The 15,602-nt window shown below is 36.5% G+C and overlaps 1 protein-coding gene across 2 annotated transcripts in view; it reads right to left on the bottom strand.

The window, feature by feature from the left end:
* LOC136828811 (arrestin domain-containing protein 2-like) overlaps positions 1-15,602 on the bottom strand; it is a 355,899-nt gene that overhangs the window by 37,794 nt on the left and 302,503 nt on the right. For both annotated transcript variants that reach the window (XM_067087043.1, XM_067087042.1), the window contains 2 exons: positions 12,409-12,531; positions 8,245-8,375 (listed from right to left, as the gene is read on the bottom strand). In XM_067087043.1, the coding sequence (XP_066943144.1) occupies positions 8,245-8,375; positions 12,409-12,531 (254 nt within the window). The remainder of the gene's footprint in view (positions 1-8,244; positions 8,376-12,408; positions 12,532-15,602) is intronic.

The raw sequence follows: 15,602 nt of genomic DNA, 5'->3' as shown, positions 1-15,602 counted from the left end.
CTCCTCCGAATTTAGATCAGGAGAGAACAGAATCTGGTTAATGCACTGCGAATAAAGCAGAAAAAGCGTAGATTACGAAGCTTTAAAGAGACACCAGCTGGATTAACAACTGGATCTGCTGAGGATCTGTCACTTAGATGGCCATCTTTGTGGCCACGAAAAACCGAAAGTTTAGTGAAACATCCCTGCTGGGTAATAAATCAAACTCCGAATATGTCAATATTAGGTAAATAACTAATGGGACTAAAAGCCAGCGTCCCTGTCTTGTTAACATAAAATTGAAGGAATATGTTACTGCACTTTCAACAGATCATATTAGTCTGGTGAGTGTCACAATGACTCACAATGAGTCCCAAGACCCAAATGAGAGAGAAAAGAAGTGACGCGACGCGTTGGAGTTACTAATTTCAAAACATGCACACCAATAAAGAGTAAAAAAATGCGCCGAAGTTTCTTCGGCGCAATCGAGTTTTCTGTACAGCGTACAATGCTTTATGAAACTTTCAGCTGCGGCCCATGAAACTCGGCCACGGTCCGGTGGTGGCCTTAGCCACGGTTCTGAAACTCAGCCACGGTCCAGTGGTGGCCTGGTTGTTGGTACCTATATAGGTGCTAGAGGTACGATTATGGCTAACTTTAACCTTAAATACAATAAAAACCAATGAGGCTTGAGGGCTGCAAACTGATATGCTTGATGACTGGAGGGTGGATCATCAACATACCAATTTGCAGCCCTCTAGCCCCAGTAGTTTTTAAGATCTGAGGGCGGACATAAAAAGTGCGGACGGGCACACAAAGCCGGGACAGTAGTTTTCTTTTACAGAAAACTAAAAATGGGAAAAAATGAAAGGTCTCTAAATTCTGAGAGACTCATTTTCTTATGCACAGTGGAAGAAAATGCCACTTAGTTAAAAAGACCATGAACACCAAGATACTTCTGCTTATAAGCTACTCGCCTGGCGAGCTTTCAAGCATAATTACATTGTCATAACCCTCTCAGTGTGCAAGTGTCTTTATTTCACTTATATCCTTATTCCTGCTATTATTTTCGTCCAGACCTTGACCTTGGAAAATCTGAGGATTTCGAAGAGAGGACTTGGAAACTGAAAAGACAATAGGACAAAGATGAAGGAAAGAAAATGGTGAAGCATCTACCTCATTGCAATGTCCCCATCTTTCAGTAACTATATATGCTATGGCAAAGAACAGGTACTTAATGAAATTGATTTCTTGTACATTTTTCTACTAGTGTACCACCATTAGGAGAGATCCATCTTTTCAATAGTTATATAATTGAGAAAAATTCTGCAAAAACCTGGATACATTTAAACTGGCATTTACCACACCTGCTTCAGCAATTACAACACGTTCTTTACATAAATAAAAAAAACAATGCCATTCGTTAAACGTGAACTCAAACTTTCTATCCCGAGTAAATTCTTTTTAAATAAGATTAACAATGTAAGGCGGGGTGGGGGTGGGGGGTTGAAGAGGAGGGGAAAAGGTAGGGAAAACTTTTAAGTTCGCTTTGTTCTAAGGCAAAAAGGCATCTTTGATCAACTGAATCTTTTAGTAGAGTTTCATTACAAAATTATCTGTATTTCAGCAATCGTGGAAAATTTTTAAATATTCATTAATTCAATATTTTTGCATTTTATCAAATGATTACAATAATAATAATAATAATAATAATAATAATAATAATAATAATAATAATAATAATAATAATAATAATGATGATGATGATGATGATAAGAAGAAACAGTAGTAACAGCAGAAGGTTGTACAATCAGAGTTAATGTATAAGACAGAATTTTAATATTCACCTGAAACTCTTACTAATTCTTGGGGAAAACTGTACGAGATCTGTGGAGAAAATCCACGACAACTGCATTACACTTTTTACCTCCCAAGAAGCCTTTAATTGTCGTTATTATCAAGCGTTTTTGGCTCCCGGGCAAAGTTGAGCGCCCAAATCGGGTTAAAAAATACAACATCATGATCCTCATTTCGTGATGACTTTGCAAGATTGTCCTGTTTTCAGTTTTCTGTAAAAGATAACTATTGAGATGGCTATTTATCTGTTCGTTCGCACTTTTTCTGTCCACCCTCGGATCTTAACAACTGCTGAGGCTATGTTGATCATCCACCCTCCAATCATCAAACACACAAAATTGCAGCCCTCTAGCATCAATAATTTTGATTTTATTTAAGGCTAAAGTTAGCCATAATTGTTCGTCTGGCAACGATTTAGGGCAGGCTACCACCAGGCCGTGGTTAAAGATTTATGGGTCGCGGCTCATACAGCATTACAACGAGACCACCGAAAGATAGATCTATTTCCGGTGGCCTTGATTATACGCTGTACAGAAATTACGACTGCGCTAAAGAAACTTCGGCGCATTTTTTAGTTGTTGTATCAAGAGATTATTTTCTAAAATGTACAAACTTGTAAGGCATAAGTCCAATGCATCATTAAGCTGTAATGCTGGTTTTCAAACTATAGAATACGTATATGTGGTTTCTTATAAATAATACAAGATATCCTCAGTAGGCCTATTTCCTCGTGTCTTAGTTGATAAGTGGTTCCGAAACATATTTATCCAAAAAAGCACGAAAAATTCGAGAACTTACGAGGGCATTGTGGATATTACAATTACTTATGTATCTGGTAAAAAGCGACCAGCAGATTTTCTACATACATATTTCAGCCTAAAAAGCAATAAAAAATTATTGCCCACTTGGCTACGTTGGTGAGGATGGGTCTATTCCAGCTCTAATAAATATATCTGAAAGCGACAGGTATATGTATGTATGAGAGGCAATAGACTTTTATCCTTCTCGTGGTCAGGTCGGTAAAGTGAACCCGTTGTGATTGTGGGACCCGGATTCGTTTCACGCTACCGGACATCTCACACACACACACACGCACATTTATAAATTATATATATATATATTTATATATGTGTATATATATATATGAGTGTGTGTGAATATATATATTTATATATTTATACATAAAATATATATGTATATATGTGTATCTAATGAATGAACAATTTTTTAAAGGAAAAAAATAATGTTATTTACTTTAGTCGCCTTAGCCCTCGACGCACTCACGCGTACATTTTGAGAAGCTGAATATCATGAAATGATTGTATCTTTCATCTATATTGTAAAATGATAAAGGCTTGTGTAATATGACAGCTGACCTTTACAACAACGAAGAATAATCTCTTAAGCACATCAACAAATTATTTTCTTGACACGACAGAACGGTTATATTACGGGTACCTTTATATAATCACTCTTACAGAACTAATCTTCCCAAAAGGTGACCGTTAAAAAAACAAGAAAAAAATGCGCAGAAGTTTCCTTGGGGCAATCGAGTTTTCTGTACAGCCGCTACATCATATAATGAAGGCCACCGAAAATAGATCTATCTTTCGGTGGTCTCGGTGTAATGCTGTATGAGCCGCGGCCCATGAAATTTTAACCACTGCCCGGTGGTGGCCTATCCTAAATAGCTGCCAGCACGATTATGGCTAAATTTAACCTTAAATAAAATAAAAGCTACTGAGGCTAGAGGGCTGCAATTTGGTATGTTTGATGATTGGAGGGTGGATGATCAACTTACCAATTTGCAGCCCTCTAGCATCAGTAGTTTTTAAGATCTGAGGGCGGACAGAAAAAAGTGCGGACAGAATAAAGCACGGACGGACAGACAAAGCCGGCACAATTGTTTTCTTTTACAGAAAACTAAAAGGGAAATCCACATTTTCCATTTTCATCTTCCCTCACTGTGAGCATCCTAACTTTTCCTCAGCTTTCTTCCAACTTTATCCCAAGGTCCTTTCCACTGAGGTCAGGGATATCTCCTACCTTCTTTTATTGCTGCGATATATTATTCCGGGAGAGAGAGAGAGAGAGAGAGAGAGAGAGAGAGAGAGAGAGAGAGAGAGAGAGGGTGGGTGGGTGTTTAATAGTATTCATTTCCTCTTTTATTTTACCATCGGGAAAATTAACTCAGTATTGTCATATTAAACGTTCATGAAGCCAGCCTTAATAAGAGAGAGAGAGAGAGAGAGAGAGAGAGAGAGAGAGAGAGAGAGAGAGAGAGAGAGAGAGAGAGAGAGAGAGAGAGTGTGTTGAAATAATATTCATTTTCCCTTTTATTTTACCAACGAAAAAATGAATTCAGTATTTTTGTTGCAAACGTTCCCGACGCCAGATAAATACCAGCCTTAGTATTCTATCATTCTCTGACGTCAACGGTTATCAAACAAATACCAGCCTTAGTATTCTATCATTCTCTGACGTCAACGGTTATCAAACGAATATTAATCAGGAAGAATATTCTCAATATCCCTAAAGTGGTTTCTATCATTCTTCCCGTGCGTATACAGTGCGGCTGCTGCGACACCAAATCATTGTAAACAACTGGCAAGGCCTCGCTACAATGATTGCACTGTGCAAAGCGCTTGCCTTATCTAACTAATATGACCAGTACAAGCCGCTGTGCACGTCACTCCGTTGCAAATTCGTGCTTTATATCAGGTACAACGGAATCTCAGATTAGCAGAGTCGCCAACCACACCGACATTGATGTTTTGGGCGAAAATTGCACAGTTTCCGCCTTCGGAAGTTTCTCTCTCTCTCTCTCTTTCTCTCTCTCTGTAGATAATTCCTTCTCGTGCTGACAGTGTAAGATCCTCTTCATATCTGCAGCTTTCTTTCAAATCCTCTTCCACACACACACACACACACACACACACACACACCCACACACACACACACACACACACCCACCCACCCACACACACACACACACACACACACACACCCACGCGCACACACACACACACACAAACACCCATACACATACACCAAACACCCACACCCACACACACATACACAAACACCCACACACACACACACACACACAAAACACAAACACACACACAAAAACACAAACACACACGCACACACAGGCATGCCCACAAGAGCGTACGTGCACATGCATTCCCTGATTTTGTACAGTCAAACAGAAAATGGATTGTTCCATCTCAGAACACCTACTACCCATCTTATAAAAAAAACACAGATATATAGATAAAAAGAGATTACAAAGTTTAAGCGAGCGAAGAGTTATCGCGCGTCATTAGTTTCCTAAAACTGTTATGCATTTGAGCATTACAACGACCGGAATTAAAACAATCTAAGGTAAAAATGAGTCTCACTCCACCATTAAGAAATTACCTTCATATCTTCTTAAGTACTTAATTTATGAGAGAGAGAGAGAGAGAGAGAGAGAGAGAGAGAGAGAGAGAGAGAGAGAGAGAGAGAGAGAGAGAGAGAGAGAGAGAGATCTAGCAAATTACAATTTTCATACAACACTCTCTCAAAACTATTAGATGATCATCCTACGCAATGCCAGTTAATCTTCCCTAATATTTTATGAACAAAAGGAACTTTATTTTGATGTTTTTATATCCATCTTTTCCTCGCCCATCTCTTCCTATCAGCATTTGTATTCTAACTTTATTCCAACTTTACCCTAAGTCATTTCCGCAGAGGTCAGAACTATTTCCATCCTTCTTTTATTGCTCCAATGTTTTATTCACGCGGAGAGAGAGAGAGAGAGAGAGAGAGAGAGAGAGAGAGAGAGAGAGAGAGAGAGAGAGAGAGAGAGAGTGGAGAAGACGATGCAGTAAGTTGATATAGTGGAAAGCGAAATGTAACACAAATCTTCTCGAACATCAAACAAGTATAGAAGACGACAGAAACAAAAACACACACACTCTCTCTCTCTCTCTCTCTCTCTCTCTCTCTCTCTCTCTCTCTCTCTCTCTCTCTCTCTCTCTCCCTTTTATTTCTGGACCCCGTCTCCGTAGGCAGGTCTGAGTCCAGACACTCATATTTCTTTTATTCCATTTCACAACTTACCACCCTTCCGGTCGCCTTGGGGCAAAGGTCAGGCAGACTCCATCTAAACCAACCACCTACTGGAGGCAAACAGAATAATAAAAAAAAGCAGAAAAAAACACTGATGATGAACATCAGATAAACAAAGAAAGGCCAGAGTCTAGGCTTTGGAATGTGCGCCGAGGAAATTTAATTTGGAAGATTAACTAGGGTATCACTGGGAAGAGATTCGTACAAAAGCCAGACAAATTGAAGCCTTTCTTTCGGCTGCAGTAAAAAAATGGATCCGCGGTTACATAAAAGGGGTGAAAAGTTTTTTTTTTTCTTTTTTTCTTTTACCGCTGGACTTCTCTGGAAATTCGGTGGAATGGCTGGGCCAGTACCGTTTTAAGAAGCATTTTAGTTTTCTTTTATTTCTCTTTCTATGTAATGCTGATTCAGCACCGGTCGTTTCTCTTTGTCATTCCTCAATGCTAGATATTTTTTTTTTAGCTTTTGAAAATGTAAAAAATTCGGTATTGGCAACTGGGCGAGCTTGCTACTTATAACAAATTCATATTCACTGTTTAAACATTTTGACATTTCTTCGTTGTTCATGATAACGAAAACATGAGAAAACAAAAATTTTCAAGTATACATAAAACTGGAAAAGATCCAAAAAAAAAAAAAAAAATAGTAAAGCAGTTAAAAAAATCTTGTTAGCAACGTTTTAACTGACTGAGGGGTAACCCATCTTGAACATGAATGTCGTTAAGTTAAGTATACCTTAGTTTTACCAGACCACTGAGCAGATTAACAGCTCTCCTAGGGCTGGCCCGAAGGATTAGACTTATTTTTACGTGGCTAAGAACCAATTGGTTACTTAACAACGGGACCTACAGCTTATTGTGGAATCCGAAACACATTATAGCGAGAAATGAATTTCTATCACCAGAAATAAATTCCTCTAACTCTTCATCAGCCGGCCGGGGAATCGAACTCCGGCCCAGCGAGTGCCAGTCCGCAGCTCTACCGACTCACCAAACGAAGAGCTACATGAATGTCGTGAAAGTTGCTTTGCACAGAAGCTGAAAACAAAGCCTGCTTGCCTATTCGTACAAAGTCCTTTACGAGATTTTTAGCACAACCATAGATGGGAGCTCTGAAAGTGGCCAAAATTGAGAAACATTAAAACAAATGTCTACAGCTAAGATTTTTCTTTATCTTTATGAGATTTGTATTCGGTTGGTGGACATAATTGCAATCATATTTTGAGTTTTAAATTTAACTCCCGTCTTTTCTTCTGGCAACCAGGAATATTAAATGCTAGAGTGGATACAAAATGTGTAACACCTTTTCTGAAAAACAGCTAGAATGACAAAGACAGCAAGTATGAAGACGACAGAATGAGAAGGAACAAATATATAATTTTCATGGCTGACATGACTGGTATCGTTCTCTGTTAATTTCCCACGGTTCGAATTTTATTGAAAATATCCATCAAATGACAAATTAAATATTGATGCATGTAGAATCGTTAGAATTAGAACAGAATTTGCTTTAGAATAATACTTTTTACAGGTAATTGTCTTAATTGCATAACAGATCTGAAAAATTATGAATGAAACTAGAGTCTGTATTTTATATAACACAGCTGAGCCACAAGTATTTTATGATTGTAATACCTTTACAGTATTATTTGTTTGTTATTTTCACTTCCCTCATAAAGACCAGACGAATAATCTTGACTGAGCAAGGTTATAATAATGAAGGAAAATGAAAATGACGAGATAAAAGATATTTTAAACTTCCAAGAGAAGAAATGGCATTAGATAACCTAATTCAACATAACACATACACACACGGAAAGTCACTTGTTATAAGATTTTTTTGTAATTCTTGTAGGTGACTTGAATAACGCTGAGAGAGAGAGAGAGAGAGAGAGAGAGAGAGAGAGAGAGAGAGAGAGAGAGAGAGAGAGAGAGAGAGAGAGAGAGGTTAATCTTTATATCCAAAGCTATGGCCATTGATTTTGAGGAGAGAGAGAGAGAGAGAGAGAGTTTTTCCTATCAAAAGCTATGGCCATTGATTCTTGAGAAGAGAGAGAGAGAGAGAGAGAGAGAGAGAGAGAGAGAGAGAGAGAGAGAGAGAGAGAGAGAGAGATCCGCCTCTAAGGTAAATCAATGATTACAGGCTTTTGTCAGAGAGAGAGAGAGAGAGAGAGAGAGAGAGAGAGAGAGAGAGAGAGAGAGAGAGAGAGAGAGAGAGAGAGAGAAGCCGTACAAACATCAACAAACGGTAAGTATTTCCTTCACAAAAATGATCCACATTCATCCTTACCTTTATATAGTATCGGATCGTGCCGCTCTTGCTCTCAAAGGAACACGGTAGGGAACTCTCAGGTAATTGGAACTTGAATGGGAAGGTGTGGTATCCTCTGGGCAAGATGGGCACATTCCCTTCGGGCTTATCTGCAAGTGAGAGAGAGAGAGGGAGAGAGTGATTTCAGCTTCAACAGGTGGGTGGAATAAGGGCGAAGAGGTATTATTTTTCCTATCGGGTCGCTATGGAACTTGTTTTTTTTCTCTTATATTTCAAAAGGGTTACTGGAGTTTATATATATAGATATATGTATATGTATATATATCTGACAATTAATCTATTCCCGTCATCTTTGTTTGTTCTCTATATTGCTTATTCTGAAGGTTGCAAGAATGGGTGGGAAATTTTTGAGCAATTCAATATAAGAGGAACGAAAACAGAGAGAAAAACAAATATGCCAAATGAAGAGAGAGAGAGAGAGAGAGAGAGAGAGAGAGAGAGAGAGAGAGAGAGAGAGAGAAATTTTCATATGGAACACTTCTAAAGATTGGGTTTCCTTGCTATTGTAATCACAGTATTGGTGCAACGTCCCTTTAAAAATTGCCAAATGATTTCAGTTATGGATCATGCATTACCATTGCTTTTCCTTGCTATAACTACCATCTGTATTATTGTTTTTTTTAAATGCCGTATAATTTTTATGTATTTAACTTCTAGTTTTAGTTATCGCGAGGTAGCAAAAATGATAAAACTTGATTTACCAGTGCATATTATAAGAAGGAGTTTGTATCTTTATATAATTTTTAATCTATATCAGTAAATACGAAAACGGGGAAGAAATCTGGAATCAGCCTTTAAATCTACTTTTATAATCACTTCATGGCTTATTACATTTAACCATTTCTTTGAAATTTTCTTGACATTTGTAGTATATAGTGTAGCATATTAAGGTGAAAAAGAATATTATTATAAAACTCACTTAATTCAGGACAGTCTGATGTAAAACAATAATAAGACAGGCCCTTCAAAGTCTTGTGGGCAAACGCCTGCTCCATGGATCCCAAGAATTGATTTAGAGTTACCAGACCGTCCTTACAATACTGTATTCAGGGACTTGGGAGAAAACTGTCTTTATTACATTTATCATACAAAAAATTACGGAGGAAGTAAGTATGAATCTTTCTGAGAACCCCGTCTGCAACATATGACACAATAAAAGTTGTTTTCTGTTTCGTGCCCTGAAGTATTATGATATTCGTAGAAGGAAGAGAATACGAAGGCTAGTTATCTCACGTTTCTATGAAACCGTTCTTGGTTTGTATTGGCTCTTCTCTCTTTCCATATTTTCATTATTTCTTAAATCAGTGCAAAATTTTTATTTACAATACATAATGAAAGGAAAGAGTAAAAGGAGAGAGATAAACCACGACCAATAATGAAGAGTGAAGCAGAAAACATTAAGGTAATACTACATAAATGAAATCTCAGTGTCAAGGGCGCTTTTGTTATTCAATTGTTATTCATCCAATTATGCAAATGGCAGGGGAAATGCCAGCCCTCGTGGGCAAAACGATGAAGATCCACCCACACGTTCCATAAGAATTGGGATACTGAATCCTTCGTGGAGAGAGAGAGAGAGAGAGAGAGAGAGAGAGAGAGAGAGAGAGAGAGAGAGAGAGAGAGAGAGAGAGAGAGAGAGAGTATGAACGTCCATAAATAAGGGTTTGTTAGAGCCTCAGCTGCGAATAAAAAGCGTATATGGATATAATGTAATCTCAAAATCTCATGCAGGGAAGGTGACAGAGAAATTGAACCTTCTCAATCCCCAAATTTTATTGAGAGAGAGAGAGAGAGAGAGAGAGAGAGAGAGAGAGAGAGAGAGAGAGAGAGAGAGAGAGAGAGAACAGAACCTTCCCAAATATTTAATCTCGGGTTTGTATTCTGAGAGAAAGAGTAACTAAACTTTATCAAATATTATCGTTCAGTAAGGGAAACTGAGCGTTTTCAAACATATAGTCTTACAATCTCATTCAGAGAGAGAGAGAGAGAGAGAGAGAGAGAGAGAGAGAGAGAGAGAGAGAGAGAGAGAGAGAGCAAGCCATCTCAAACATAAATTCTCAGAATATTATTCAAGAGAGGATCGGAACTTTTCATGTATTTAATCCCAAGGTCTCATTCTGTTCAGAGAGAGAGAGAGAGAGAGAGAGAGAGAGAGAGAGATTATGGAAGTAAACTTTCAATTGTGACTCATGGCATTATGCTACGTTGAATATTCTGTCCGGACTTAGATATTATTACTTTATGAACACAAACTTCGTTTATAAACCGTTCAACGTTTATTTAGCACACGAGGAGAGGGAGAGAGAGAGAGAGAGAGAGAGAGAGAGAGAGAGAGAGAGAGAGAGAGAGAGAGAGAGAGAGAGAGGGCAAACTACTTATATAAATATCTATGATTATGTATATTCATGCATATTTAATGCTGTCTGCGACTTGTGGGTAATGACAGAATAAAAAATAAGTGCGGTGTCAGTTATTGGTACCAAACAAAAGAACCAGTACAAAGAAAGATACAAAAGAAAGGCAGAACACGAATTAATTCCTAAAAGTTTATGGACGGATATTAAAAGTCTAGATGAAGAACTACAAAAAAAAAAAAAAAATAACGAACATTCGAAAACAACATAAGCGCAAGATAATAAGGTAATAACAGAAACTGTACTGTTATGTCAAATGGATTCAGGGCCAGGTGACTTAACATGACAGACTTTCAACCTGGATTTAACATTAGGATAATGATAATTCTTATTACGTAGTTTTCTCAGGGTTGATATATAACAAGTAAAGTTTCTTTGGCGCAATCGAGTTTTCTGTACAGCGTATAATCAAGGCCACCGAAAACAGATCTATCTTTCGGTGGTCCCTGTATAATACTGTATGAGCCGCGGCCCGTGAAACTTTAACCACGGCCCGGTGGTGGCCTGTCCTGTATCGTTGTCAGACGCACGATTATGGCTAAATCTAACCTTAAATAAAATAAAAACTACTGAGGCTAAAGGGCTGCAATTTGGTATGTATGATGATTGGAGGGTGGATGATCAACGTACTAATTTGCAGCCCTCTAACCTCAGTAGTTTTTAAGGCCTGAGGGCGGACAGAAAACGGGCGGACAGGAAAAAGTGCAGACAGAATAAAGTGCGGACGGGCAGACAAAGCCAGCTCAACAGTTTTCTTTTACAGAAAACTAAAAAGGGAAGTTCTGAGACCCCCAAAGACTATTATTGGTTCTAAATGACCGTGAGGCTGTTGTAATTGTATTTACTGGTTGGGAGAAAAAAGAGAGTTAGCAATGAAAAGGCAGGGAAGGAATATAACCTTTCACAGGTAGGCAATAAGAGTAAATGAACAGAGAAACTTATAAAGAATAAAGAACAAGTATCCGAAGGAAATGGAAGGAATTAAATGGACTATGAAATAAAGCAATATTGTTCATAGGGTAAAAAAAAAATGGATCACAAGAATTTTTTTTGACTGCTGAATCTTGATGAAAATAGTACTGAATAACATCATCACAAGTCCGTTTCAGTATCTATGTAATAGTTACGCAATTATTTTCTGTATGCAATTAAAAATGTTTAAGGGCAAAATTAACCATGCAAACGAGGATACGATAGGTTGCCAGTAATGTGCATAAAAAAACAAATATGGAATAAAGATGCATGCTTGTTTTGAGTGTGTGTGAGAGAGAGAGAGAGAGAGAGAGAGAGAGAGAGAGAGAGAGAGAGAGAGAGAGAGAGAGAGAACACACACACATATATATATACATATATATATATATGTATATATACAAATTTATATTATATATATATATATATATATATATATATATATATATATATATATATATATATATATATATATATATATATATATATATATATATATATATATATATATAGAGAGAGAGAGAGAAACAGAGATAGAGAGTTGATTAGATATAAACACATTTATATACATTATATTATGTATATAAACATATTTATATATATATATATATATATATATATATATATATATATATATATATATATATATATAGAGAGAGAGAGAGAGAGAGAGAGAGAGAGAGAGAGAGAGAGAGAGAGAGAGAGAGAGAGAGAGAGAGAGGGAAATGAAATGCCAAACCTTTCCCCCATATAGTCGTCCTGTCGTCGATGAAATACTGGTCGTCTTTCACAGTTCTTCGATCTCCCGAGACCACGACCTTCCATTCAGCGTGGACCTTCCCTCGTACTACCACTCGTATCGCTGGAATGAATGAGGGAAAGAGATATGTAATGACTCCTTTCAGGCTATACAAAAAAAAAAAAAAAAAAAAACAGAGACAGCAGATTTGTTGAGGACGAATGTGCAGATGGACACATTATATATATATATATATATATATATATATATATATATATATATATATATATATATATATATATATGTATATATTTATATGTATATTTGTGTGTGTATAACTGAATCACAAAGATATGGAACGTGATGAACGTGTAAATAAAGGCAAATGCCACGAAGGGAAAGTAAAACAACGGAGTGGTTGCTAGGCCTTTCGACACATGGTCCTTTACTAGCAGACTGCTAGTAAAGGACCGTGTATCCAAAGTCCTAGCAACCACCCTGTTGTTTCACTTTCCTTAGTGGCATTTTTTTATATATATATATATATATATATATATATATATATATATATTTATATATATATATATATATATATACACATACATATATATATATATATATATATATATATATATATATATATATATATATATATATATATATATATATATATATATATAATTTAAGGATAAGATTAAAAACATCTGCAGTCTTTTAAATAAAAAACCAATACAATATCTACAATAATGCCTAGTCGTATTCCAGTACACCCAATTCCATCTAGTATTTAGCCCAAGGCATTAGAAAATCATAACAAAAAGATTATACGTAACTCCTGGTATCTAAAACCGTTCATTAATTCCTGGCGTCAGTTTCGTCTTTGATGACTCCACTGTCATTTTCCCTTTTAGACAGCTGCTTGCCAATCCATGTCTTCAGTCACTGTCAGCCATCAGGGAAACAGATTATCTAGATTACGGAAGACTGACACTTTGTAGGTCTAGTGGGAATCCTTGCTCTCTCCGAAGAATTTTATTTGAGGATTGGACCACAGCTGCTGTTTTTCAGTGGTCTTCCATAAAGTATTCTTTTAATAATTTTTTTTATACACAGACCTATGAAATCCAAAAGTTTTCTCATTCATAATACTTCAAGTGAAAAAGGGAATAACTAGAACAGCTGTTACATTACATTCTAAAAAATCCTTTGAAGTTCTGTTTTGTTCTCATACTTCTTGAACAATCACAAGTTTAAAATTCACAAATTTTCCCATTCACGGTCTTCTAGGTAAAAAGTAAATAAAAAGGCAATATCTACTACATTGAGAAAGTTCAGAGGAAATACTGTACTAAGAATAAAACAGAAATGTTCAGTAAAAGCCTCAGAGGAAATGAATGCTCAATAACCATTTCAATTTAATCTCTTATAAAGTAATTCTAGCATTTAAATAACTTTCGTGTCTAAAGGAACTTCAGGGAGTAACAAATGCAAGCTGCGAACAAAGTCAACTTTATAAGTGTAAGCATTTCTTTGTCAAACGACAATGCATCTGCACACCATACCACTATATATATATATATATATATATATATATATATATATATATATATATATATATATATATATATATATATATATATTCAGTAGAAGAGTTTCAGCAACTTAACCTTAGATCACATTCAAAGATAATACGAATCATCTTGGTCCTACGCAGATTCTTCACTCAGAGATTCTTCTCTTGTCTATTTCAGGTGAAAAAGCAATTTTCCTTAGGGTGCTGGTAGGAATAATTTTCAGTTTTAAACGTCTGCTATGTACGTACATCTGCATTCCGTAGTACTCCACAATAATTAAATGCTTCACTATTTTAATTTAAAGGATGGAGTTGAAGTTAGAGGAAGGGGTCTGATTTCCAGATTACCGGAAATACTTGTCATCTTTTTAAACTAAGGCTTATAGTGCGGCATCCGACAGTTATACCGCAGAACTTTCGGTAGGTTATTGCAAAAATATGAAAGATAAATGAATTTGCTTAACGATAAAAGACCTATAGAGATTTTTGTACAGCCCAATGAGCATTAATCGTTTTTCGAGGTAAAGATGGCAGAGCAAGACAAACTTTACTTTGCTAACTACGTTACGGTTTCTGTATTAAAATGGGTGGTTGTTGAATGAGGATACAGTGCGCATGCGTCTCCTTCCTATTAGACTTACGCCAAGGATACATATTCTCCCATTATTTTGCACAGTATTTAGTGCTAAGCTACTGACGTCAGTGAAAGGTTTCAGTTACGTAATCCCTCTGATGTTATGCAGAGAGCAGATCCTGATGAAGTGGCGCAAGAACTGTGAGCGACGAAATCGGAATAATTTCATGAAAGTTATGATATGTGGAAATATGTCATTTATGTCGCAAAAAAAGAAAACACTTACGTAGCATAACATTATGCAATTCCGACTTTTAAATAACATATGATAATAAAATTTATACATGTTTTCTTAAATCAGGTAACTTTCATTGATATTTAATTCATCATAACTCTGTAATTGTTTATAATTTCATTTCTTATACCTGAGCTTAATATAAAATAAGTTATTTTTAACACTGGTATCTGAAATTGTAAACAGTGAGGTCAAATATGTACATTGGAATCATATTAATTATAGTAATTACTTATAACTTTCTAATTTGTAGTTTTGTCCTTGTCAAGAAATGCTGAAAGGACCTGATTCATTTCACTAATGCTTGAGCTTTCAGGGACGAATATTGATCCCTGTTTCCGATAAAAAAAAAAAAAAACCTGAACAAGAATAGAAAAAGGAAAAGGTGACCTTCAGGGACTATGAAATTCAGGAAGAAGAAGAATAAGAAGAAGAAGGAGGGGAAGAATGATGAAGAACGACATTCAAGATTAGCAGAACATGATGCTGGATGTCCTTTGATGATTTCACATCGGGGGAGAGAGAGAGAGAGAGAGAGAGAGAGAGAGAGAGAGAGAGAGAGAGAGAGAGAGAGAGAGAGATCATAATTACCAGGAGACAAAGATTTTTATTTCATTCTCATTCTCACTGGAAATGTTTCTGCAAATAGATAGCTGGAGGAAATTCAATATTATCCGAAAGTTGCCTCTGGAGACCAGAAATTGCATTCAGGCAATGCTCTCCGTTTTTTTTCGCAAAAATAATCTGTCTGA

Source organism: Macrobrachium rosenbergii, chromosome 43 (genome assembly GCF_040412425.1).
Source record: "Macrobrachium rosenbergii isolate ZJJX-2024 chromosome 43, ASM4041242v1, whole genome shotgun sequence".
NCBI lineage: Eukaryota > Metazoa > Arthropoda > Malacostraca > Decapoda > Palaemonidae > Macrobrachium > Macrobrachium rosenbergii.
This window is presented reverse-complemented; position numbering and strand designations above follow the sequence as displayed.